Genomic DNA, 27,799 nt, shown 5'->3' with positions numbered 1-27,799 from the left:
ATTCAGTTTCAGTTTTCTATTATGATACAGTTTCCTGTTCTCTTTGGTATCTTAAGTGTTAAGTGGGTGTGGACCTGCTGTGGTGTCACAGGCCGGGGTGTGAGCTGCATGAGATTTCGGAAGCCAGAACTCTACAGGAGTTTGGAAAACAGGTAAATAATGGAAGCTGTGTTACTATGTGCAGGGGCTTGGCAGTGTGACACTGGGCAGGAAGGTGTTCTAGGTGTCCGGCTTGTGGCATTATATGAAAAGCTAGTGCCAAAATTAGTATCTTAGTGTTGCAAAGGAGCAGTCGCTCCTGACATCAAGACATACCGTACTCGCCTGTACTACAGCCCTGTAACTAGTGCAAGGACAATTGTGTCACTAATGTTGTGCAACTTGTAAGGTGCCATGTATTGGACCAAGTATGGAGACTTCTTCAAGAAATCTGGATTTTGCAGGACATACTGTAATTATGTTATTGTGTGTGACATACTCACGGCCAGACTGGGGCAAGGAAGGAGCAGGTGTGGGCCCTGAAAACCAGTAGAGACCTGAATAGGTTCTGATGGCATATAGTCTCCCAGTAGGTTCCTGAGTTAGGTGGGCCCCAGCTGACCTTGCCATAGCACAGTACACTCATTGTACTTCATAGAGATAAGTATCTTACAGCACCTCAGCCAGGCTATGTACAGTATATACGTATAATATACCAGATAGATTAAGAAATTACCCAGTTTATTCATATACACTGTAGACATACTGGGCAGCTGAGATGACATCAAGGTGCAGAGTCAGAGTGGGTTCACACCAGCGCCCGATCTCCATTATACAGGTTTCCATTTCCTGCCCGAGAAACTGGGCAGGAGACGGAAACCGGCAGGCAGTTTTCAAACCCATTCATTTGAATGGGTTTGAAAAGTGTCCGGCCGTGAGCGTCTTCTGCTCTCCGTGACGAAACAGTTTGTTTTTTTTAACCAGACACAAAGTAACACATGCAGGACTTTGTGTCTGGTTAAAAACAAACAAAAAAAAAAAGCGGTCTCGCTGCGGAGAGCAGAAGACGCTCACGGCCAGACAGTGAAAGTAGGTTTCTGTCTTCTACCAGCAGAAAACGGAAACCTGCATAACAGAGATCGAGTGCTGGAGTGAACCCGCCCTTAGGCCAACAAGAATCTTTCTTCCCTGGGCCCCATCTTGTCAATCATGTTGCAGGGGCCCCAATAACCAGCCATTTTACAGCGTCTAATCCTATTATGATAAGTGGAAATAACAGTTATATGCTCCTCTCCTGGACATCTTTGTGGTGTCTGGCGGTATCCCTGCATCCTCTACAGGCCTTTTCCAGCCTTTAGTTGACGTTGCAGCCTGGGATCACCGATGAGGCCCAATCTCAGGCCTGTGTCTGATGAGAACTTGTGCGGGGCAATAGCAGGAAACTGCATGTTTGCATGGTTACTGTACATGGAATATATGAATTGCGGTTCACCAAGGTGATCTGATTTTATTACAATTATACCTCATTATTGTGTTGTATCTGAGGTGTACGGTACTGGCATAGACTATAATAAATCAATGTGTAGACCAGGAACTCAAGCTCTTGTAAAACTACAACTCCCAGCATATTCATCCACTTTTATGGGAGTTCTAAGAACAGCGAGCAAGTGCATATATGTCATGTATGTGTTAAAAAGCTGCTGTTCTAAAGGTTGCCATAGTGTAGACAACTAGCAATGCAGATGCTATTGGAGACCAGAAGGGCAGAAATAACAATATTTTGTGATTCTTCAGATTGTTGAATCAAATAAACAAATGAGTTAGTAAAACTAAATATGGAAATAAGCTGTGGGCTAAACAATATAAAAGGATACCACACGGGGGAAAAAAGCAACAGTATTAATATATAATATCTTTAATAGATATTCATGTAAAAAATAAAGAGTACATAAAGGCGGAAAGTAAGGAATACACCCACATAAAGGAATCTACCGTCCTATATAGTAAGTAGGTAGACTGCATTCTCCAGAAATATAACTTCTATAAAATAATAAGTCAGGATACAAAAAGTTATAAAAAAAACCCAAAAAGTTATAAAAATATTATGTAGAGTGCATAATCTAAGAAATAACTGTAGAGTAAATACACCATACTTTACTACAATGATACTGTGGGCCAAGGAGGGAGAGATGTGCCCCAGTGTGTTTCACCAACAGCTTTTTCCAGGGGTGTCAGTATGGCAAACTATGTACCTTCATATATGATAAGACCATTTATAGTAGCAAACAAAATACACATGAAAATTACACTTAATGATTTTTCATCCACTAAAAGGACACCGATTCTTCCCTGGACATGCCTGTTTTTGGACTTGTTTGTCCATCTATGCACCAGCTAATGTCTCACAATTGAGAGACAGAGTCAATATATCCCCGTGCATGTTTGTGAACCATTCTGGGGATGGTGCCCACACGAGTGGGGATATTTTGGCTCTGTTTTAGAGATGAGCGAGTACTGTTCGGATCAGCCGATCCGAACAGCACGCTCCATAAAAAAGAATGGATGCACCTGGTACTTCCGCTTTGACGTTGGCCGGCCGCTTAACCCCCCGCGTGCCGGCTACGTCCATTCATTTCTATGCGAGCATGCTGTTCCAATCGGCTGATCCAAACAGTACTCGCTCATCTCTACTCTGTTTCTCAATTCCTTAAGTGACGCTATCCTGGTGGATTGCGTACTTACGATTTTGTGACGATGGATTAACAAGAGGTATTGTGTCCTTTTAGTGGATGAATAACCATTTTTAGGTGCGATTTTCCTTTGACTTTTGTTTGATACTGTCATTGGTCTTATTAACATATAAAGGCAGAGTTTGCCAAAATGACACATTCCTAGAGGACACCATTGGTGAAGCACTCATTTAGGCGCGTTTCTACCTCCTTGGCCCACAACATCATTGTAGTAAAGTATGATGATCTTACTCTCCAGTTAATTCCTAGATTATGCACTCTATGTAATACTTTTGTGACAGTTTCCATACTGTCTTTATGTTCTGATTTATTATTCTATAGGAGTTATATCCAGAGAATGCCGCTTACCTCCTTCATTATATAGTATTTACCCTGTGGTCCTAATAGCGAGATTCCTTTATGTGACTGTATTCCTTACTTTACCCCTTTAAGTACTTTATTTAAAACATTTTATATGCATATTTATTAAAGATGTTATACATTAATACTGTTCTGTTTTTTCTGTGATATCCTTATTTTTCAGATTGCGGCAGAAATTATATTTCGATTTTCTGTAACCTGCAAATAATATCAGTACCGTAATAGGGAATTACTAGTCATGCAGTTCTCTTAAACATTCAGATTCCTACTCTGAGAAAGTAGTTATGTTTGAAAGATACTGTGAATGGAATTGACAGGTTTGCTGTATGCTCATGTGCAGTTCTGCAGGGGCCGTTACACATACAGTGTTTTCCCCCGTCTCACTCTTGTCCTTGTGTTGTGGGAGCTATAGCTGTCCTGCTGAGTCTACAGTATGGCAAGTGTTAACACACACTACTGCAGTAATCTGCTTGGGATCTGTCAGTTGTCAATCAGATATTACAATGAATGCCATAGTTTTCCATTGTGGTTACTGGCTATTATTCAACCAGATTGTGTGCAACACAAGGCAACATAATAAACCAGCTACAAAGAAACATTTTACCCTGGAAAGACTCAGTGTGTTTCTGCATTACAGGTACAGTCTGTCCATCTCAATGGGAATGTGTAATTCTTTATTTCTCCTGTAGTGGTGCTGTAGTAGAATTATGCAGTTGCAAATGAATTTCACCAAATATTACAGCTAATCTGTGATCAGTTTAGGACGTATTCACACGACCAAGTTTTAACTTGAAAATCAGTCTAAGTAATTGCCGTATTTACCGATCTGCACCTTTATGCTGGGAGAGGGACTCCTGGTTTTATAGTTATTTATGCTGCTAGGAGTCCCTACCTCCCACTGACTTTCTAGTATGTTACTGGGAGGCAGAGACTCCTAGACGCCTGGATAACTGTATTGCTACGTGTCCCTCTCCCAGCATACTGTTCAGGTCAGTAAAACTGGCAAACAGATAGACTAAGTTTCTCGGGTAAAACTTGGTTGTGTGAATGCAGAGTAATATAGCAGATTTAGTAATTCATTGCGTAAATGTTACAATTAAATTGGCAAAATTCCAAGATGGGGCATAGACAGTCATTAATTTCCATCCATTGCAACAGTTCATACAGCAAATAGCTGATCAGGAGGATTCCTAGAACCAAACTCACCTACAGGGTGTAGGTGTGGTTTATAAAAAAATATGTTGGGTTGGGGCATCCAAAAAGTGGTGAGTAAGGCACAGAGCGAAGACAGTGATGCACATTTGGTGCTAGAAAGGGTCTTGCGTCAAATTTGCACCACAAAATCACCCATCTATGTCAGAAAACTGGTGTATAAAGGATAATAAATTCACCCCAGTGAGTCTGTGAATTGCCAGAAACAACTGATAATGGCAAATACTGATATTTTCAGCCAACAACTAGAACATTTAAGGAATAAAAAGAAAAAAAAAAAAGTATGATTTTGGCAGATTTTTGACAAATTTAATGTATATGTCCAGCCTTACTGCACTTTTGTTTTTTTGTTTTTTTTTTACAGCTAACCTGCCCCCAGATCAGGCATTTTAGTTGTTAAGGTTTATTGTGGGATCATCCATATGAACAATCATGCATGACAGTCACTCAAAAGCTAATGCATATGGCCAGTGTTTGGCTGTTTGACAGCCATACAGGTTACAAACAGGCTTGTCTATTTGTGGTGGCCAATAATAAGGAAGAATTGACCAGAAGCCTAGAAATACCCATATACATGATACATCCCATAGATACCTGTTTTGTGCTTGGACTGAAAAACTGAAATACCCCTTGAGATATCACTTAATGCATCGTGTAGATATGTTATGTAACATATGGTGCTTGCTATACAAGGAAGCAGTAGAATATATACTGTGCAGTAGTTTTAGCGACTAGTAGCTGTGGTTTCAATTACAAGATACTTGGTAATTTAGGTCGTGAGGTGACACGGGCTGATTCTAGGTATTAAACGGAGGGACTTCCTTGTGCGATGGCGCACGGCTCAATGTAATTCTTAATTTACTGGCTTACTGGTTAGACTTTGTTCTGCAGCAGATAGCCGAGCCTGAAGAATCTTGATAATCTAGAGATAAGTTTTTCTTTCTTCATTTGTCACTCGACAAACAATTATAAGGTAAAAATAAATAAATTTACACTTATGCTAAAAAAAAAGTTTATCTGCTGTGCTGCCATAAAAAAAAGAATGAACACAAATATGACCTTAGAAGAAGATAGTAAGGGAGGAAAAGAATATCTCAGCATAGCAATAGGTCATTCAGGGTCAGTGAAAAGCTAAGTTTGGTATCCTGACCACTACGACCACCTGAATTTACAGCATCATAACCCACCATCAGGGCAGGAATTGTGGTTGTAACTAGGGCACAGATATGTGTTTGTATTATGACATTCGCCTTACATACACAATGGTAGTGGCCGCCATTACATTGCGTCTTTTACTATTTCACATGACGAGTGGCATCAGTAGTGTGCCCCATAACCGATATCCATTTTACTGTGAACTAGTTTTGTGAACTCATTTTACACAACACTATTTGGTAAGTGTTTATTTCACCCTAAGAGGGTAGTCACATTTACCTAATGTACTACACAGGCACCATCCCCTTTTTTATGTTCCGAGTAACCAAATTCTCATATAATGCGTTGAGTATGGGTCAATAGTGCAGGAATTCATATCATCAGAAGTTAACATAGACATGGGTTTCTCCACTTAAAATGCTCCTGGAATATATACATAGGTTTTAATGTACACAATTTATGCACTTTTTTTTTTTTTAACTCAATTGTACTTTTCAACACAGGGGATGCCACAAGAAAATATATCCTGCATCATAGATGTTTAGTGTACAGTATATGACTGTATGGTATACCAATGAAAATATTGGTGTGCATGTCAAAAGACGACAACTTATGTTGTTTAAGAGTGCTGTGTCAGCTGTATGGATGCATATTTCCTCAAATTTTACCAACTTGAATTCAGTTTAAGAAAAAACAAAAATGACAAAAACAACCGACTTTTGAAGTTTGCAGAAGAAGATTCTGAAATTTTCCTTTTGCTGACCCAGTAGCAGATTGAACAAAAAGTTGCTGATCAGTGTGCAACCAAAATAGAAAGCTTGTCTACTAGCCACTGTGCAAGTCCCACAAAATCTTACTTCTTTACCTTCATTCTACATCCTTATTCCATAGATAGATAGATAGATAGATAGATAGATAAGCTCACATGGTGAGGGTTAGCAAAGATAGAGTTCACACGGTCAGCGGGTTTCAAACTCTAAGAGTGCTGTTATTCCAATGTTTCAGCACAAAACAGTATACAAACAAAACAAACCTAAGCCTGTTTGTCTCTAACTTTACAGCAGGATGCCTCACTATCCTAGTGCTGACCTAATGCCTGGCACCAAACACAGTCAAAAACTGACCTTAACTGCCACAGAGGTGTTCTCGCTCAGGCTGCAAACCTGTTAACTCATTTCAGGCTTCCTGCCCCATTGATGAATTCCAGGAAGCCTCACCTGAGTACACCTGGGACTAAGGAAAAACCCATAGTGGACTAAGGGTGTGGACTGGAAGACTAAAACTACCAACTTGTCCTCCAGTCTAGAAAATCCAGCCCATGTAATTTAAACAAAGAGCCCTAGCAAACTACATTCTGCTAAATCCACATGTATCCTTCTAGATTTACGCTACTCTGTCTGGCAGAGGAAACCAGGTGAGATATACACCCCATCCACAACTTTACCATACACTTTACCACTCAACCTGCTTTTTGACAGACTACAGTCAGGCTTCAGACCCCGTCACTCCACTGAAATTGCCCTAACCAAAGTCACTAATGACCTTCTAACTGTCACCATCTACTAGGAGAACTAAATGATACCCATATGCAAATATCTTCTAAAATGTAACTATGTCCTTGCCAGGATTTTTGGTACAACTTATAAAAATGCTATAAAATAAACATAACAATGAATTAATACAATGCTTTGAAAAACGAAAATTTTAGAATTCTTGTTTTTAGAACAAGCACGGTATTACACTCCACTCTGTCTGTCCCAACGTCCATCTTGGTCTATACTATGAATAAAATACACCAGTCCATAGCACAAATGTAGCATGAACCTATCATATATAAAATCTTACAAGACAATTGCAAGACCCCAATATATTATCAGTATAAGAAGGGTTCTCCAGTTCTAAAACTTGAGGATAGGGTATCAATACTAGATCAGTGGAATTCTAGCATCTACACTCACCGGCCACTTTATTAGGTACACCTGTCCAACTGCTCGTTAACACTTAATTTCTAATCAGCCAATCACATGGCGGCAACTCAGTGCATTTAGGCATGTAGACATGGTCAAGACAATCTCCTGCAGTTCAAACCGAGCATCAGTATGGGGAAGAAAGGTGATTTGAGTGCCTTTGAACGTGGCATGGTTGTTGGTGCCAGAAGGGCTGGTCTGAGTATTTCAGAAACTGCTGATCTACTGGGATTTTCACGCACAACCATATCTAGGGTTTACAGAGAATGGTCCGAAAAAGAAAAAACATCCAGTGAGCGGCAGTTCTGTGGGCGGAAATGCGTTGTTGATGCCAGAGGTCAGAGGAGAATGGCCAGACTGGTTCGAGCTGATAGAAAGGCAACAGTGACTCAAATAGCCACCCGTTACAACCAAGGTAGCCAGAAGAGCATCTCTGAACGCACAGTACGTCGAACTTTGAGGCAGATGGGCTACAGCAGCAGAAGACCACACCGGGTGCCACTCCTTTCAGCTAAGAACAGGAAACTGAGGCTACAATTTGCACAAGCTCATCGAAATTGGACAATTGAAGATTGGAAAAACGTTGCCTGGTCTGATGAGTCTCGATTTCTGCTGCGACATTCGGATGGTAGGGTCAGAATTTGGCGTCAACAACATGAAAGCATGGATCCATCCTGCCTTGTATCAACGGTTCAGGCTGGTGGTGGTGGTGTCATGGTGTGGGGAATATTTTCTTGGCACTCTTTGGGCCCCTTGGTACCAATTGAGCATCGTTGCAACGCCAAAGCCTACCTGAGTATTGTTGCTGACCATGTCCATCCCTTTATGACCACAATGTACCCAACATCTGATGGCTACTTTCAGCAGGATAATGCGCCATGTCATAAAGCTGGAATCATCTCAGACTGGTTTCTTGAACATGACAATGAGTTCACTGTACTCCAATGGCCTCCACAGTCACCAGATCTCAATCCAATAGAGCATCTTTGGGATGTGGTGGAACGGGAGATTCGCATCATGGATGTGCAGCCGACAAATCTGCGGCAACTGTGTGATGCCATCATGTCAATATGGACCAAAATCTCTGAGGAATGCTTCCAGCACCTTGTTGAATCTATGCCACGAAGAATTGAGGCAGTTCTGAAGGCAAAAGGGGGTCCAACCCGTTACTAGCATGGTGTACCTAATAAAGTGGCCGGTGAGTGTAGGATCCCTGGTAACCACTACAATGAAGTGGCTTCCTCTGCTGTCATCATAAAGTGGTGGGTTTCCCAACAATGGATTATGGTCTGTAACTCTAACATACACATGTATGTAATGACAAAAGTCATGTTGAGAAAAAAATAGTGAAAGTAAGTCAATGTGCAGTATGGTCAGCCCTTATAGCAATATATACTGTAGCTCACAGCTGTCTCTTATACTCACCATGAAGCTGTCCAGAACTGCTTGCAGCCATACTGACCACTGTTCACAAGTTGGTACAGAAATACAAAATAACAGCAAAATATTATTGTGGTTGCTTGTCTACTGCCAGTCACAATGAGTTAAAGTGAGTTTACCAAAATTTGTTCTAAACCACTTATATGCTGAAAGGAAATTAGTGACATAGGGAACCTTAATACTTAATACTTTACTGCCCCGACAGGATCCCAAGACAGAGGCAAGGGTTAGGGGGAGTTCACACTACAGTTGTTAGTGTCTGTTATTAGAATCCATTACAAAATGGTGACAAATAAAGCTTGAGACAAGGGGCCACACGGTGGCTCAGTGGTTAGCACTGCAGCCTTGCAGCGCTGGAGTCCTGGTGTTCAAATCCCGCCAAGGGCATAAAACCATCTGCAAGGAGTTTGTATGTTCTCCCCGTGTTTGCATGGATTTCCATCCCATATTCCAAAAAGGACATACTGATAGGAAAAAGTGTACATTGTGAGGTCTATGTGGGGCTCACAATCTACATTAAAAAATAAATAAATAAAGATTGAGACAAATTAGCCATTAAAAAGTTATCAACTACTGAAGATTCAATCTTTTATATTTCATATCCACTGGCTAATACAGTACAAAGATATATTTTTTCTTATACAAAATGGAGACCTAAATTGATGCAGACCTCATACATATGTTTGTGGGATGTAGAGAATGGGGGACTTAGACCCTCAGTACGGTGACCCATGGGATTATTGAACTATATTTATTTACATTTGCATTGTGCTACACGTGAATATGCAGAGTTATGAGCAACGTTTCGGCTGTCATAGCCTTTATCGAGCTCTTGGTTAGGCTGAGCAAGAGTATGGAGTAGGAATATCCTCCTGAGGGGCCCACATGACCTGTAGGGTCTTGTATAATGGGTATTGTTGCACACACTGTGAAGTAGGATCAGTTAACACAGCTAGTAGTGGATGTCTTATTCCCTTAATGGATGACTTCCCTCCAGGGACTGTTTCCCAGTTGGGGATGGCAGCCTGCTTCTGAGGAACTGGGCTGCCCGGTGTGGATATGATCCCCAAGATGGCGTGGCCCGGAGTGGGTACCGTTGGTGGCGGTAGTGGTAGTACAGGTAATGTGGGCCCCTCGGGAGGATATTCCTACTCCATACTCATGCTCAGCCTAACCAAGAGCTCGATAAAGGCTATGACAGTCTAAACATATTCACGTGTAACACAATGCAAATGTAAATAAAATCTGAATTTTCCACTTGACATTCTTCTATTGGGATCCTTTAATTTATTTGTTATACTGGGGTGGGACCCTATCCTATAGATTTCCGTAGGTGCCGGTCACACCTTTAATTAACTATTGAATTATATTGTTCTCATTCTTCAGCCCTTACTGGGTAAGATGAAGGGGTGGGTGTTGACCTGGTCAGAACTAGCCTTATGAGCACTAGGACAGACTAATTTGATGAAAATGATATTGATGCTACAAGTTTTGTATATAGTACATAACTCGCGGGTATGGATTCCAAAATACTGGTTCAGGAGAATACACTACCTATTTCGTGACTTGGAATGCCTCAATTAATTTGTAGAAACTGCAGTTGCCTTAGTATGAGGAGGGACTGGTATTACCGCATGTATAATTGTACCCAATGTAACGTTTTAGTGGTTGCACAGTGACAGAAAGGTGATCATCGAGTGCAAGGATTCTATTGTATTTGGGGGGAGGGACGGGAACCTTTAGGGGTATTGGAGGCTCATGTGCTACGTAGATTGGTGAGGGACAAGCCTACGCTATTTTTAATACATAAGGTATGGGGGTGTAAGCGGCTGTGGGAAGTTGAAGAATGTACCAAATACTCCAGCATGGGACAACCCTTATTTGTGGGAGATTTATCAGAGGGGTTGCATATATGGTGACAGAAGCGGGTACAGTGCCTTTGTCACTTGTATGAGAATGAATTGTTAAAATAATTTCAACAACTGAAGGAGGAATTTGCGCTAGATGGTAAGGGCTTTTTTTTTTTTTTACCAATATCTACATCTACGATATGTCTTTAGGCCTTGACTGTGAGCTTAAAATATCGGTGTATTGGGAGTATTGGTGCATGTTGTAAAAGTGGAGACTTATAGAGGTTTAATTTCCATGACTTATCGCAGCTTATTAGACCGATTTTTGGAGTACCAAATGGAAAACAGTGAAGACTCAATTGAAGGCAGTTGTCCGTCGATTGTCCATTGCACATTGAGAGGCTGTGCTCAGCTGGTAGCTGGGCCGATGTTTGTTCCTAGTGACAGCTTGTGATAGATCGTCCCCATTCATTTGCAATCTTGTAAACTACAACTGAAATTTACATGTAGCCCGGGCCTTATTACTGGTGGGGCAAGTATAGGCATGTACTCTGTATGTCCCAGATTGCTGCCCCCTTGTGACTAGAGCAAGTTATACTGTAAAGCGAATTTCTCACCCTGACTGAGATATGGTGCTCCCCACAGATACTGAACCAAGTGGGGTTTCAGTGAGATAACGTCAGACTTATATATGTGTCTACAACCATATAACGGCGACAAAAGGGAACATAAATTCTGTTTGTTTTTCAGGCCTAAAAGATGACTTCCTATACAAGTGACTGGATCGGGAGTGTTTACCTCTACATCCATTCAGATTCTGTCTCTCTGCCTGAGCAGTATGACATCTACAAATCATTGATGTACAATGCATTGTGTAACATCATTTCAGGTAAAAAATCTTACATACCTACATTTAGACCTGAAATATATTATACGCATCATAAAATGCACAATATAATCCTTATCCAAAGATCAATATTATTACATAGATTAGACCAGATTAGACCGTGTAGTTGCTATGGATGAGCTATAAACCAATATTAGAATCTTCAGTGACTATAAGATGTATTGGTCGCAAACATCCCAACAAATTAATTCTTGAAATATTTTATGATCTGACATCTTTGAAGTTGGTTAAAATACATCAATAGATTTTCTGTTTTATGGTAGTTTATATACACCTCTGAACTAAATCATCATACAATCATTATAACTTTTATCAATGCGGCCAAGAGACAGATGTGGACCTACTGTGTGTTTACATATTTTGGCATGGGGGCAGGTACAGGAGGAGAATCCAAAGGAATTTCTATTCTCCGCCCTGAACTCCTTCATGAATATATGGACTTTCCCAGGGAAAATCCCCAGATTGTAATCCTGATATATAGCAGCAGCTAATTTACAAAATACATAGTCATATGAAAGCCTTGACTAAAGCAGTTAGTAAGGGTGTATTCACACTGCATTTGTAGTGTATGTTTGACAAAGCTCCATTCGCCTGATGAAAAGACAAAAGAATGTCTTTAGCTGCATAGAATAATGTACTTGACTACACTGTTCTATACAGAGGCATTCAAAAAGGATGATGTATATCACTATATGCTTATATAGTGTCATATATTTAATGTATCCATTGGGAAGTCCTCCTGATGTACTCTGAAACTTTCAGCGGGCCCTGGTGCAATCTTTTGTCTGGGGCCCTCTCCCTACAGAGAATTCTTGATAGTGACAGTTACAGAAGCTGCAGCGGTAACTGATAACTGTGCTTATGCGTGCTGTGAGAAACAGCTGATCTGCAAGGTCCCAACAGTCTAAGAGATCTATGAGATCAGTGGGGGTCCAACATCTGGGGGCCCCTGCTGATCAACTATTTGAAGGTACTGTGGTGCTTTTGTGAGCACCATATAATAAAGGAGGATTTCAAACTGCTGAGGTATAAAATATACCATATAAGCAATTCTATCAACAATAAGTAAACCAATGATGATAAACATCACAGTTGTTAATAATAATAATAATAATTAATAAAAATTTATTTATATAGCTCCAACTAGGGTTGAGCCAATCTTGAAATTTTAGGATCATTTTTAAAATCCGATTTCCGATCATTTTCCATTCGAACCCGATCCCGGACCCAATTCCGATCCCAATGTAAGTCAATGGTTTTTTTTTTAATTATCGAAGATCAGATTTTAAAAACGATCCTATTCACTACACAGCATGGAGTCTAAAAATTGTTTAAATTTTTGGTCTCCACGCTGTGTAGTGATTAAAAAAAAAATCCCCTGGCTACTTAGCCCCCCTGGTGTCCACTTACCTGCACAGATCCGCTGCCGCTCAGCGTTATTCTCGGTCCGGTCCTCTCTCATTCCCACACCTTCAGAGCGCTGTGCACGCCCCCACCTCCCAGGCTAGTGTTAGCGATGATGGGGGTAGGCGGGGCTTGTTGTGGCTTAGGAAAGTGTAGGCGGGGAGACGTGAGTGCATCACTCACGTCTTCCCTCCCAGTACCCACTCACACTCTCCTAAGCCACAAGCTCCGCCTTTTCCCAGCATCTCTAACACAGAAGAGGAGCGAGAAGAACGGGCAGTGGCAGCACTTCTGTGCAGGTAAGTTGAGAGAACTTCGCGAGTAGGTAGATACTATCCACTCTTCTGCTTCGTTCCTGCTTTACTGTATACTCAGCTCTGCTACATCTCAGATGTAGCAAAGTTGTGTCGCCAATCGGAATCTGATCCTTTCTGATCCCGATCGCTCAACCCTAGCGCCAACATATTCCGCAGCACTGTACAATTTGTAGGGTTCAAATACAGACAAAAAGATACATTACAAAGAAATAGTCATTTTACACAATGGGACTGAGGGCGTTAGGGGGCGTTCACACTACCATTGGTGACTGTTAGCATTGTCCGTAGCTATTGTCTGTTACAAAATTTTAGCAACTGACATTAGCTGAATTGTCAGTAGTCCGTTAAAATTTCCATTCACTTCAATGGGATTTTATCTTGTGTCCGTTTTTTTCCAGCAGACAAAAAAATCCTACATGCAGGACTTTTCTGTCCGTTAGAAAAAACGGACGGTAAGTGTCTGTTCTTTTTTTAACATTGAAGTCTATGGCAACAGACTTGTAATGGACAGCAACTGATAGCCATCAGTTGCTGTCCATTTCTGTCCATTATGATAGATGGTTTTTTTTTTTTTTTTTCAAACAGACACCTTCATAACAGAATCCACCGGTAGTGTGAACGCTGCCTTAGGTCCCCAATTCCCAAATAATAAATACCCAATAATATACAAAAAAAGACCATAAAGTATCAAATAGCGTAATAATGCTGTTGTATACATCTGCACTGTACTGTACTTTTTATTACATTTAGCCATTCTTTAAAATAATTTCTGTCTGTGATTTTCAGAATTCTCAGGAGGATCTCCAAACTGTATTGAGATCCTCAAAATTCATAAAAGTGACCGACATCTGATCCTTCACCTTAAATTCTGTGGAAAATTGGCCTGCGAGAGATTTCTTCAGGGTTACAGGGAAAAGAAGATCCATCAGCACATTCAAAACCAACTCAGTGAATGCTTAAAAATAAAGTCTCTACAAGTCTCTCTGGAGCTCAAAGTAGACACGCAGAAGCTTGACACTCAGCTGGATGAAGAGGACAAATGTCTGCTGTATATCTCCTCTTTGAAGGTAACTTAAAGTTGTGAAACATAAGTGATGCAGACAGCTTGAACTATTATCTAGAAGGTCCATATTGTACAATTCCTTAATCTATTGAGAATAATACAGTGGGGCGCCATCATTGTGATGCTTATTGGATTAAACTAAGATAGAGAGGCTTGGTGCTTGTTTCTCACGCCATACACTTTATCATCTTTGGATATAGTCCTTACACCTTTGCTAGACGCCGCACCTCCCATGAGGCGACCTGAAGCGAGCACTTCAGGCGGCGCTATGTCAGGGCCCCAGGGAGGGCGGCATTTTTGCTTCCCTAAGCCAGTTCAGGACAAGCTGTCCTGGACTGGCTTAGCACCGAGCGGTGGTTTTTGGAGGCCACTGGAGCAGCGCTGCTCCAGCAGCCTCCCCTCACGCTCAGGCAGAGAGCAGGTCATCTCCGTGCCTGCTCTCTGCCTGCGAACGGCGCTAAGCCCCGCCCCTCCACTCGGCCACACCCCCTCCGCTCGGCCACGCCCCCTCTGTAGTTCGCCTCAGGCGGCGAAAGGGGAAGGTTCACCCCTGGTTAGTCCTGCTCATGTTTTTCCACTCAGTAGCCAAGGTTATAGTACCAACCAGGGCCAGGGTTGGGCCTACTTTCTCCGTGAGCCCCATAGCACATACATGGTCTTCAGCTATGTACTTCTTTGGAAAAGGATTACTGTGTCTGCTAATATAGTCATCATTTAATAGTGGAAGAAGGCTGCCATGCACGCATAGCTTGCTGCTGCTGCAGTAAATAACTTATCTGTTTAGCGACAACCCTATGAAGTCTTGAATGTTTTCCCATGAAGTCATACTAACACTGTCTATCTTTTAATGCAGCCCAGTTATCAGAAGGATGATGAACTCGCAGACCTGGACAGATGTTTTAGGAGTGTCTCTTTAGGGACATTGCCGCTTCCAAATAATACCAATTTGCCAGCATCGTCCCATCCACGGGACAACAATCTTGGATCTCCACCACACACTCTCCGCTCAGTCTCAACTGAGGGGAGCACTTTCCAATTCCAGGGTCAAGATTTTGGTAAGTCTTGTCTCTGTGCTAAGCTGTCTGTCTATGTCTCCTTTTATCACTAATATAGGCGTACTACCGTATCTCTCTGAAAATAAGAATGGGTCTTATTTTTTTTTCCCTCAGAATAAAGGGCTAGGGCTTATTTTCTTCAGGGTAAGTCTTATTTTTCTCGCACTGAAGCAAATTAGAATATTTTCGATTCACTCCTGATGAATCTTGTAAAATGGTGAAGCTGCGTAACACTAACCCTAACTTACATTAACAATTGATGGTGCAGGGTCAGGGGGTCTTAAACAAACTTACTCTCTCTATGTGTATATATATATATATATATATATATATATATATATATATATATATATATATATACACTTTGTGTAGCAGTGGCACCAAGCCCTCTCTATCTCCTCTCTTTTACTCTAAGGGGGAGGTGCTGTAGTGGAGTGGTTGCATCTGTGAGAGCGAACAGGAGTGGAACATGATGTCTGGTCACGTAGGTAGCCAAGTACATAGTATAGAAGCAGCCAGGAGTTGGGACTCTGGAGTGGGACTCAGGAGCGGATTTTGCCCTGCCGTCACGGGAAGTAGCAGGGCACTTGTCAAGGATGGTTGGGAGCTACGTTATGTCAGAGATGTCACGTGAAATAACCTAAGGCTGCATTCACACAGAGTAACGCCAGGCGTTTTTTGTGTGTTTTTTGCACATAGCGCCGCGTTTACGCCGCGTAGCGCCGCGTTAACGCCGCGTATACGCCGCGTTAACGCCGCGCTATTTAGCGGTGGCGTTGCCCAGCGTTAACGCGGCGTTAACGCGGCGCTACGTGGCGTAAACGCGGCGCTATGTGCAAAAAACACACAAAAAACGCCTGGCGTTACTCTGTGTGAATGCAGCCTAACACTGGAGTCACTGACTGTAGCTAGGGCTTATTTTTGGAGTAGGGCTTATATTTCAAGCCTATTCCAAAAACCTTGCAAAATTAAAGAGAACCTTTCATGGATTTGGGCACATGCCGTGTTATATACCGCTGGAAAGCCGACAGTGCGCTGAATTCAGCGCACTGTTGGCTTTCCCGATCTGTGCCCCGGGTGAAGAGCTATCGGTACCGTAGCTCTTCACAGTCAGAAGGGCGTTTCTGACACTCAGTCAGGAACGTCTGTACTGTGTGAGCGGGGAGAAACGCCCCTTCCCTCTTCTCACAGTACTCGTCCATAGAAGAGTATTATCAGGAGGGCTGGGGGCGTTTCTCCCCGCTCACACTGTACAACGCTATAGGTGCTGCTGTGCAGAAGGACGTTCCTGACTGAGTGTCAGAAACGTCCTTCTGAATGTAAAGAGCTACGGTACCGGGACCGATAGCTCTTCACCCGGGGCACAGATCGGGAAAGTCAACAGTACGCTGAATTCAGCGCACTGTCGGTTTTCCAGTGGTATATAACACCACATGTGCCCAAATCCATAAAAGGTCCTCTTTCAGCTAGGGCTAAACTTGGGGATAGGGCTTATTTTTTAAGAAAATGAGTACTAATGGTAACAGCAGACAAATGATATGTGTGTGGAAGTACAGTACAAGAAAGCCGCACCCGCTGAAAACCATAGTCTTATGAAATATAATAAGTTATACACCTTCTTATGGATTTAATGGAAGCAAACTGTGTTTATTCATGTGCATTTTTCTATCAGTAATGAAGTGGTCTTATTCAGTTGACAGGCCTCTGAGCTCTGAAGATCACCAAATCTTTGCCAAACTGGTAGGAACATCTTGGAAAAAGGTGGGTAGGACATTAAAGGAGAACTGTCGTGCTTTAGAAGATCCAGCCATAGAAACCCTGGCATACGAATATAGTAGAGAAAGCCTATATGAACAAGCCTACCAGATGCTCCAGCGTTTCATTGATTGTGAAGGGAAGAAAGGAACATTACAGAGACTTGTGGATGCTCTGGTAAAAAATGAACTGACTGGAATCGCTGAGAAACTTCTACCTAGCCAAGAAAATGGATTGAATTAGGAGACTGAGAATGGGGAAGGAAATTTGTGTTATCTGCATTCACTATCCTGTATGCCTTCAAATGAATCAGAATAAGGGTGACTGCACATATAGAGGCCCATATATGTCAGCCCAATGCCCATAAGATGTTGAGAAGCATTATCGGGCCATTGGGCCAGCCTAGGGTGGGGTTGTGTCCGTGTGCCTTATCAATGCCTCATGACAAGCCATACCTCATCTAGTAACATTCAATGGACCTAGGCTGCTGTGCCTTATCAAGCATGGAAATACTGGACTTTCAACTCATAAAAGGGTCATTTTTGTAAACGTTCTCATTAGTATCATGAAGGGAGCCCTAATATTCCAGAACCTTCTTTCAATATTCTACCTATAATGACCAGTCTGTTGTGTGTAATGAACACTTTGATGATTGTGGCCATAGACGTGACAGTCCAATATGTTCTGATAATCACACAGTAGTTTCAAGTTAACAAAAGATCATTAGGAAAACAGCGCCATCCTTGTCCATGGGCGATTGAACTGAACTTCAATATGCCACACTGGACATAGACAAGAGTGGTGCTGTTTCTAGAAAAATGCAGACAAACCCCTTAAATGTTATTATCTGTATTGTTATCATAAAAACACGGTAATATTACAACACACCTAAGGGCCTCTGTGTAACAATGTGCTCTAAATCATAAAGACATGACTAAAAGGTTTTGGCAAATCCAAATCTTTCTGCCTCTGATTCAAGACCCTAAGGGTAAATTCACATGGAGTTTTTTGGTAGGATTTTGAGGCCGTATCCGCCTCAAAATCCTGAACAAAAAGACGGCTCCCATTGAGATCAATGGGAGCTGATCAGTTCTTTTTTCCGGGAGCCGGTTTAGAAAGAAGCGAGATGCTCATTCTTCAGGCCATTTCGCCTCGCGATTCGGCAGAAGACACACCCTCCTCCGGACTAGGCCTATTCATTGGGCCTAATCCGGAGCGGAGTGCGCGACTGGATGCCAGTTCAGTGCACCAGCATTCTGTCGCGGCTACCCGTGTGATCTTACCTCCATGTGAACACTAAAGGTGCCATAGATTGTTCCATAACACACTTCTACTTTTTAATAATGCAAAATGAATAGCTATTAATAAACATTACCCAGCTAAACCATAAGGATGTATTTACACCTTTCATGGGCACAAATATTATTATTAGAAGTTGCCTCAGATTAGAAATAAGGGTCTGCTTATATTCACCACCAAGATACAGTGGGGCAAAAAAGTATTTAGTCAGTCACCAATAGTGCAAGTTCCACCACTTAAAAAGATGAGAGGCGTCTGTAATTTACATCATAGGTAGACCTCAACTATGAGAGACAAAATGAGAAAACAAATCCAGAAAATCACATTGTCTGATTTTGTAAGAATTTATTTGCAAATTATGGTGGAAAATAAGTATTTGGTCACCTACAAATAATCAATATTTCTGGCTCTCACAGACCTGTAACTTCTTCTTTAAGAGTCTCCTCTTTCCTCCACTCATTACCTGTAGTAATGGCACCTGTTTAAACTTGTTATCAGTATAAAAAGACACCTGTGCACACCCTCAAACAGTCAGACTCCAAACTCCACTATGGTGAAGACCAAAGAGCTGTCAAAGGACACCAGAAACAAAATTGTAGCCCTGCACCAGGCTGGGAAGACTGAATCTGCAATAGGCAACCAGCTTGGATTGAAGAAATCAACTGTGGGAGCAATAATTAGAAAATGGAAGACATACAAGACCTCTGATAATCTCCCTCGCTCTGGGGCTCCACGCAAAATCTCACCCCATGGGGTCAAAATGATCACAAGAACGGTGAGCAAAAATCCCAGAACCACGCGGGGGGACCTAGTGAATGAACTGCAGAGAGCTGGGACCAATGTAACAAAGCCTACCATCAGTAACACACTACGCCGCCAGGGACTCAGATCCTGCAGTGCCAGACGTGTCCCACTGCTTAAGCCAGTACATGTCCGGGCCCGTCTGAAGTTTGCTAGAGAGCATTTGGATGATCCAGAAGAGTATTGGGAGAATGTCCTATGGTCTGATGAAACCAAACTGGAACTGTTTGGTAGAAACACCACTTTACGTGTTTGGAGGAAAAAGAATACTGAGTTGCATCCATCAAACACCATACCTACTGTAAAGCATGGGGGTGGAAACATCATGCTTTGGGGCTGTTTCTCTGCAAAGGGGCCAGGACGACTGATCCGGGTACATGAAAGAATGAATGGGGCCATGTATCGTGAGATTTTGAGTGCAAACCTCCTTCCATCAGCAAGGGCATTGAAGATGAAACGTGGCTGGGTCTTTCAACATGACAATGATCCAAAGCACACCACCAGGGCAACGAAGGAGTGACTTTGTAAGAAGCATTTCAAGGTCCTGGAGTGGCCTAGCCAGTCTCCAGATCTCAACCCTATAGAAAACCTTTGGAGGGAGTTGAAAGTCCATGTTGCCAAGCGACAGCCCCAAAACATCACTGCTCTAGAGGAGATCTGCATGGAGGAATGGGCCAACATACCAACAACAGTGTGTGCCAACCTTGTGAAGACTTATAGAAAACGTTTGACCTCTGTCATTGCCAACAAAGGATATATAACAAAGTATTGAGATGAAATTTTGTTATTGACCAAATACTTATTTTCCACCATAATTTGCAAATAAATTCTTACAAAATCAGACAATGTGATTTTCTGGATTTGTTTTCTCATTTTGTCTCTCATAGTTGAGGTCTACCTATGATGTAAATTACAGACGCCTCTCATCTTTTTAAGTGGTGGAACTTGCACTATTGGTGACTGACTAAATACTTTTTTGCCCCACTGTACTCTTAAAGATTTGTGTTTGGTATTGCAGCTCCGTCACAGTCACTTGAACGAAAATTAGGGTACTACTAGCCACAGCCCATCGATAACATCAGACCTTTTTTCTGATCCCTGACTTTAATACATGCCATCCAATAGGCCTTTTTTATGGTCCTGACACTGTGTAAATGGACCGCCACCGATTACCAGATTGGGGGTAACATTCTCCCTGCAGCAAGACTGTAGTCAGGAGGAGTTTACTCAGCTTTTTATTACTGCAATTCCATCAAAATGAATGAAGCAGCAGCATGCATGAGGAAGCCACTCCAACTTCCCCTGGCCATAGTGTTGGCACTGCAAAACATGGGGGACAATCAATCTCTTTTCTTTTTTTTTGTTTTTCAATTCTATTTTTATTGAGATTTTTTTCAAAATTTTACAAAGTATAGTTCACCAAAGAGTGCATGATAAGCAATATGGTTTAAACATAAATAAGTAAATAGGAGAAGTAAACTAACTTGGATAATACAGAGTATAATGACCTAAAAATTCAAACATTTTGGTGCCTAAAGGGCCTTAACTGTAAGCACAACTATTACAGGGGTAAACATTGCATGCTAATAAGTAGAGAAAAAAAGATTCTCTCTTATGCCTCGTTCACATCTGCGTTTGTAATCTGTACTGGGAGTAAGCATGGGGACCCCCCGAATGAACTACCGAACTCACTGGCAAGCATGTGCAGTGACAACACATGGACCCCAGAGACTATAATGGGGTCCTTGTGCTGCCCGCACGAATCATGTGGACATGAAAGTAGATCATGAAGTACTTTTCTGTCTGCATGTTCCGTGCTGACACCACGCGGAGAGCACACGTGTGCTTTCACTGCACGCACTTGCCAGTGCCTTTGGTAGTACATTCGGGGGGGGGGGGGGATCCCCATGTGGACTTCCAGAACGGATTACCAAACACAGATATGAACGAGGCACTTGTCAGTGTGCCAGATTCCCTGATGGATCATCCCGTAAAACCACTAACATAGTCCCTTACGTGAAATCTAGCAGAATGCAGAAGAAAGTAGTGTATATAGTAGTAATATATGGTATGTTTTCTCCTGATTTAGCACTACCTATATATGATACACATTTACTCAAGAGAGTGTGTGTTTTAACATAAAGGTTTATAAAGTCTATTGTACAAATGAGCTTACCTGCATGCCAACAACTTAAGCACATTTAAAAGATGTATTACATATATATATATATATATATATATATATATATATATATATACACACACATCTATCACAGTCAATCAAGTCCTGACTAAACTGAATGTAAATGGACAGCAAAGTTCATTGAAAATGAAATGTAATATATATCAAAGTCAGATATATTTTCTTACATTGTAGTTCATTCCTTTAGTGCCCTCTGTATCCGGAAATACAAAGCACTTTATTTTATGATACTTATTTTAAGGTTCCCATTGGGTACATAGAGTCTAATCTAGCCTATGCATCCATTAAGTGGGACTTGTCAAGGGTCTGTTAGACATCACTAATTTCTAGTAAATGAGATTCTCTTCATACGAGTCTTAATAGATTCCATCAGGTTTTCTATTGTGCTTTCCAGTATTTTATTTTTACAAGAACAGAACAATTTGCAGCATTGTTCTTGCCATTATAAAATACCAGAACCCCTAATAGACCGCATTAAAGTCAATAGGCTTTGTAAGTATTTGCCAGTGAAAGCAGGCTTGGCTTCACTTTCATGACTCGGCCATAACATTACTGTGAACATTCCTATTCATTTATATACATATATTCAGTAAATGTTATAACATGCATATTTGTTGTCACCAAGTATCTTACCTGTAGGGGGCACTGTATGTTTTAAAGAACTATGGGGATTTGCAGACAAGGAAGGAGAACATTACACTATTTGTGTGATTGAATAGAGATTTTGTTGTAGCACTGGAGCTAAAACTGGCTATAGATTGTCTTTCGATGTGATGGTTCTGTCTGTTCAGTGACCCATTCGGACCACTTCTCATTTTTGTGTACCTTTACATTCTGTTGAAGGCGCTGATAATGCAAGTAGGAAAGATATATATAGGAGGGGATCCCTGCCTCATGAATTGAGTGTCAAGAGAGGAAAGAAAAGTCCAGAGGATCGACCATGCTCCTATTCTTTTCTACCTTTTTTCTTTGCTTTCATGCTATGTATTTGAGTTAGGACTTATCCAGGACAGCGTCTTATCCTACTGACTACATGCTGATATATTTGACTATATTTAGGAGACTGCTAGGACATTCTGGAAGTTGAAGTTTCACAATAGCTGGTGAGGCACCACTTGGGGACCACTGAATTTCCCCATACAATCCATATGTTGCCGTAATGTAGGTCTGTATTTTGTATGGCTGCTTATGAGTTCTGAATGGACCATTGTGTATGTTGTGATGACAATGTATTATCTGTATACTGTAATACCCTATTCCTTTGGCTATCAAAGAGGAACTGATTGATGTATTTCTAAGGCTTCAATTATAATTGTACACATTTTCCGACAACTGTTGTAAATGTAAAAATTGGCGCCAGTGTCCAGGATAACAGATGTGAGATATCTGCCATGTTCTCAATGCTTCTTTAGCTGATTGTGATATCATTATTTGTCATAGAATATAGTATTGCAGTACTAGATATATAGGAGGTGCTGTAATACCAAAAAAAAATCACATTACATTTATTCAGGATTATTTTGATGATTTCATAGTTATATAAAAAAAAGCTGCAATAAAAGGATTTTGTTCTCATTTTCATTTGGCGTTTTGATCCTTGTATTATCCTCTGCAGTGTGGTTTGGGGTGCAGGTACAGTAGGCTTCATGAACACCATCCGTCAATGCAGCATCTGATTTTTAGTTAACCCCATGTAGAATACTTTGCTATAAAAGCATATGGAGTTTGGTATGACCCAAAGATTCCAGTGTGTGAAGCACTACAGCTCCATACACATTAGATTAACGCATGAAAATATCATCTTGTCCAATTATTTGTTGTCATAGGAGATACGCTGCTGCCAAATGCATTTGGCAGCAGCTTGTCTCCCTCTCTCATTTGAAATAAACATGCACACTTGGCTGAGTCAAACAAGCATGTTTATGGGAAGGTCATGGAAAATGCATGTCAGCCAAATGAGTTTACAGCTGTCAGCTATCTTATGAATATGGCCAGTTTAATATGTACTCTTTCCCACTTCTACTTTACATAGACACATGTCTATGTAACAGTATGGGATTGATGGTACAGTATGGGATTGTAAAATTCTTTAAAACCTTATAATCCTACTAAAACCTTATAATCCACTATGTGGAGGTCACTGAGGGACTATTATTCTGTGTTTGAGACAACTAATGGGGCGTTATACTGTAAGAAGGTTACTAAATAGCATTATACTATGTGATAGCCACAAAACATTTTAGCAAACATTTATTTATTTGTGATTAGTCAAATAAAGGGGCCATAAAAGGGGCATTATAATTTGTGGGGAACCCTAAAGGGCATACTTCTGTGTGAGGCACTAATGAGATATTATATTTTGTGGGGCTTCTAAGGAATTTTAATACTATGTGGATGTAATTATGAAGAATTATACTGTGTATGGGTCTACTAAGGTATATCACATTGTGGGGAGGTCACTAAGGGGGTATTATACCTTTGGGGCAATCTTTAAGAGGGAATTATATTGTGTGGGGGCTATGAAGGAGGCATTATATTATGTGGGGGCAAATAAGGGCGCATTATACTATCCAGGGGACACCAAGGGGCATTATACAGTGTATAGGATACTTAGGTGCATTATACAATGAGAGGCATTATTTAGTTTATAGACCACTAGTGGGAAGTTATACCATGTGTCACTATTAAAGAGGACCTTTCACCATATCCGGGCACAGGCAGTTCTATATACTGCCAGAAAGCTGACAGTGCGCTGAATTCAGCGCACTGTCGGCTTTCCCGATCTGTGCCCGGTGTGAAGAGCTTACGGTCCGGTACCGTAGCTCTTCTATGGTCAGAAGGGCGTTTCTGACCATTAGCCAGAGACGTCCTTCTGCCTCGCGGCGCCTATCGCGCTGTACTGTGGAGCGGGGAGGAACGCCCCCTCCCTCTGCTCACACAGCTCGTCCATAGATGAGCATTATCAGGAGAGGGAGGGGGCGTTCCTCCCGGCTCCACAGCACAGCGTGATTGGCGCCGCGAGGCAGAAGGACGTCTCTGGCTAATGGTCAGAAACGCCCTTCTGACTGTAAAGCGCTACGGTACCGGGACCGATAGCGCTTTACACCGGGCACGGATCGGGAAAGCCGACAGTGTGCTGAATTCAGCGCACTGTCAGCTTTCTGGCAGTATATAACACTGCCTGTGCCCAGATATGGTGAAAGGTCCTCTTTAAGAGGCATTTTACTGTGGGGAGGTCACTAAGGGGGCATTATACTGTGTGTTACACATATGTAAGGGCAATATCACTGTGTGGAGGCACAAAGGAACTGGGGGGGGGGCATATGGGTCATGGGCACAGCTAGGTGCCCATGAATAAATTTGACTATGAGGGTAAGTTCAGACGGGGTGTTTTTGGAATGGAATCTGAGGCGGAGGCCGTCTCAGGTTCCGGTCCAAAAACCGGGTAGCCGCAACTTAAAGCCGGTGCACTGCACTAGCATCCAGCCGCACACTCTGCTCCGAATTAGGCCAATTAGACAATGAATGGGCCTAGTCCGGAGGAGGGAGTGTCTTCAGGCTGATTCGCAAGCGAAACGGCCTGAAGAATGAGCATGTCGATTCTTTTTTTCTGGGAGCTGGAACAAGCTGGCTCCCGGAAACAACTCCTGAGCCGCTCCCATTGTTTTCAATGGGAGTCGTATTTTTGGTCAGGATTTTGAGGCGGATACGGCCTCAAAATCCTGGCCAAAAATCTCCATCTGAACTTACCCTGAATGAAATAGGATGTGTGCAATGGTTCCATGTAAAATATAGTGGTGTGCAGCATAGGGAGTCTGGCATTTTACCAGACAGAATAGCAAAGTATGCCATGGTACTTTGGAGGATGTTACCTGTAAGTGGGTATGTATACCTGCAGTGTCCCAGAACCAGATGTTAATGTTCTGTTTAAAAAAGTCATTTTGTCACCTTATTATCTCTTATATTGTCAGGTGGTAATCTCTAATGTCAGCCATTCTATTTGTGTGCTGTATATTGTATTCTATTGCATTACTTAGCATTCAGTTAGCATTGTCTGCAGCAGTGTAGAGGTTAACTAGCTTTGCACCTTGTTTTATCTTTGCAAACCCACATGTTTTGCAAACCCCACATGTTTTAGCATCTTGCAACTTCAGTCACATGTTTTGCTCTCAGCCTATAGGAGCACACGCTGCTTCTAGGTCAAACTGAGACTTGTCCCTAGTCTAGCCCCTGTGTTCACAGAGAGAGGACTGGAGAAGAGGGTCTAAGCCTGGCTTCCAGCCAGTCCACATGTCTGCCAGCATTGCTCCAGGCTGATCATAACCTCACATGGGCTACATACAGCTACCAGTCGATCCCAACTACCGAATTCCTGCCAGTCCACACCTGGGAGATCATCTGAAAAATCTATTCCTGTTCTATTGGCCTAAGTCAGAGGAGTTACCTGTTGGATAAAGAAGTCCTCTGCCTGGATCCACGCTTCCCATGGGTTCCCCAGCTGCGGCTTTCACGTTGTTGATTCACGGCTTTAGCACCCTGCAATAGGGCATTGCTCTAGCACCTATTCTGTAAGTACTCTCTTGCATCACATTGCACAGTATAGCCAAGCTGTGACATATCTCCCAAGGTAGAGCTAAAACTGCACTGGACTGTATATCTAATAACTATTTCCTACCCCAAATCTGTATACCTTCCATTGTAGTGGATATGGGACTGTGACTGAAGCGCTGCAATTACATGTGATAAGTTTAAAAACTATACTGCTATTTGCTACTAAAGAGACTGTGATATCTGTACATTGCATGCACAAGTGATCTTTCAAGTAAAGTTCTGCAAAACCGTTGTTACTGGACTCTTTGTCACAGAAGTCAATCCAGCCTGTACACTGTAGGAAAGTAATAGCTAAAGTGAAAGAAAAGGTACATGTATGTGACAGGGTTGTATACCACTCAGGCCTGTGACATAACCGTGACTACTACCCCCATCAGCCCTGGACTACAATCACCACCGTGCACCCCCTTGTTCACTACATCCCCCCCAACTTTTAAAGGACAGAAAGAAAGAAAATATGGGTGAGCTGTGCGTGCAGCTGCAAATTTAGCTCCACCCACTTCTAAATTGACTCCGCCCATTCACATTCATTTCTCTTAGGGTACACCCTGCACCCCACAGTACACACATGCACCACACATCTCCCCCCACAGTACATCCATGCACCCCATATATTTCTCAATACACCCTGCACACCACATCTCTCTCCACACACACACTACATCCTGCACCCAACACTAGACCCTGCACCCAACATCTCTCCCCCATGCACTACACTCTGCACAATACATATTTTCCCCACACACATCTCTCCCCCTACACACACTACACTATGCACCCCACATTTCCCCCCGCCCCACAGTACACCCTGCACACCACATATCTCCACATTCCTCCACTGCATGGGATACAACTTTTCTTCATGTGGAAGGATCTTCCTACAAGCAAAGACACGTCTACCCAGTCATGTGACTAGAGAATACCATGTGATTGTCTGACGTCAGAAGGACTTTACCGAGTATAGTATTTAGCCCTTACCCTAGGATAAGAGCTGGTGGTTCAGGGCTAAGTTTGTTAACAAGCAAAACACTTCAGGGGCATAGCAGGACAAGCCGCAACTGTCCGGGACGGCGGGACAGCAGTGTAAAATTGGGCCGGTCCTGTCAGATCTGGGACAGTTGAGAGCTATGGGGTTTGGCTTGAAAAAGTAAAAATTGGCATGCGAGTGTCAAGTGCACCACTGGCTTTTTTCTCCATGAAAACCATTTCCAAATTTATGTAATTTATTAGAAGGCAAAACTGTCCTTGTTTCCCCTAGTGACCAATCACAACACTGCTTTCATTTTTCAACAGCATAATATGAAATGAAAGTTGCTCTCTAGTTGGTTGCTATGAGCAACCAGAGGCATCAATCTGGGAAAACTTGAATTACGAATAGCATTTCTGCAAAAGCAGGAGTGGCCCTTTCAAGCGGTGTGACCTGTATAAAAGTGAGCGCTAGATATATTCATTCCCCCATATAATAATAGTAGTCTCCAAATAAAAGAAACAATTGTGCCATTTTTATGTATGCCCTTTAGTGATCAATATGTTACATATTGTATTCATTTTGTTGTGTGATTCGTAACCAGCTGCAGCTTACCTATTGGCAGGGGCGGATCCAGGGCCGGGCGAGCCGGGCAACCGCCCGGGGCCCCGCGTTTAGCGGGGCCCCGCGGCCCGGCCCTAACA

At 42.1% G+C, this 27,799-nt stretch overlaps 1 protein-coding gene across 1 annotated transcript; it reads left to right on the top strand.

The window, feature by feature from the left end:
- Positions 1-84: 84 nt before the first annotated feature.
- On the top strand, positions 85-18,141 carry TRADD (TNFRSF1A associated via death domain). The gene is made up of 5 exons (XM_075281900.1): positions 85-152; positions 11,464-11,602; positions 14,128-14,408; positions 15,258-15,459; positions 17,153-18,141. Exons 2-5 carry the CDS (start codon positions 11,473-11,475, stop codon positions 17,455-17,457), a joined length of 918 nt encoding a protein of 305 aa, XP_075138001.1. The 5' UTR covers positions 85-152; positions 11,464-11,472; the 3' UTR covers positions 17,458-18,141.
- Positions 18,142-27,799: the final 9,658 nt, after the last annotated feature.

The sequence above is a fragment of the Leptodactylus fuscus genome, chromosome 7 (genome assembly GCF_031893055.1).
Source record: "Leptodactylus fuscus isolate aLepFus1 chromosome 7, aLepFus1.hap2, whole genome shotgun sequence".
Classification (NCBI taxonomy): domain Eukaryota; kingdom Metazoa; phylum Chordata; class Amphibia; order Anura; family Leptodactylidae; genus Leptodactylus; species Leptodactylus fuscus.
Note: the sequence above shows the minus strand (reverse complement) of the source record. Positions and strands in the feature narration are given on the sequence as shown.

Excerpts from the sequence above, each read along its gene's own strand:
- TRADD (XM_075281900.1), top strand. The coding sequence starts at position 11,473 with ATGACTTCCTATACAAGTGACTGGATCGGGAGTGTTTACCTCTACATC. Across the intron at positions 11,603-14,127 it reads ATTGTGTAACATCATTTCAG|AATTCTCAGGAGGATCTCCA; the intron begins GTAAAAAATCTT and ends TGTGATTTTCAG. Across the intron at positions 14,409-15,257 it reads TGTATATCTCCTCTTTGAAG|CCCAGTTATCAGAAGGATGA; the intron begins GTAACTTAAAGT and ends CTTTTAATGCAG.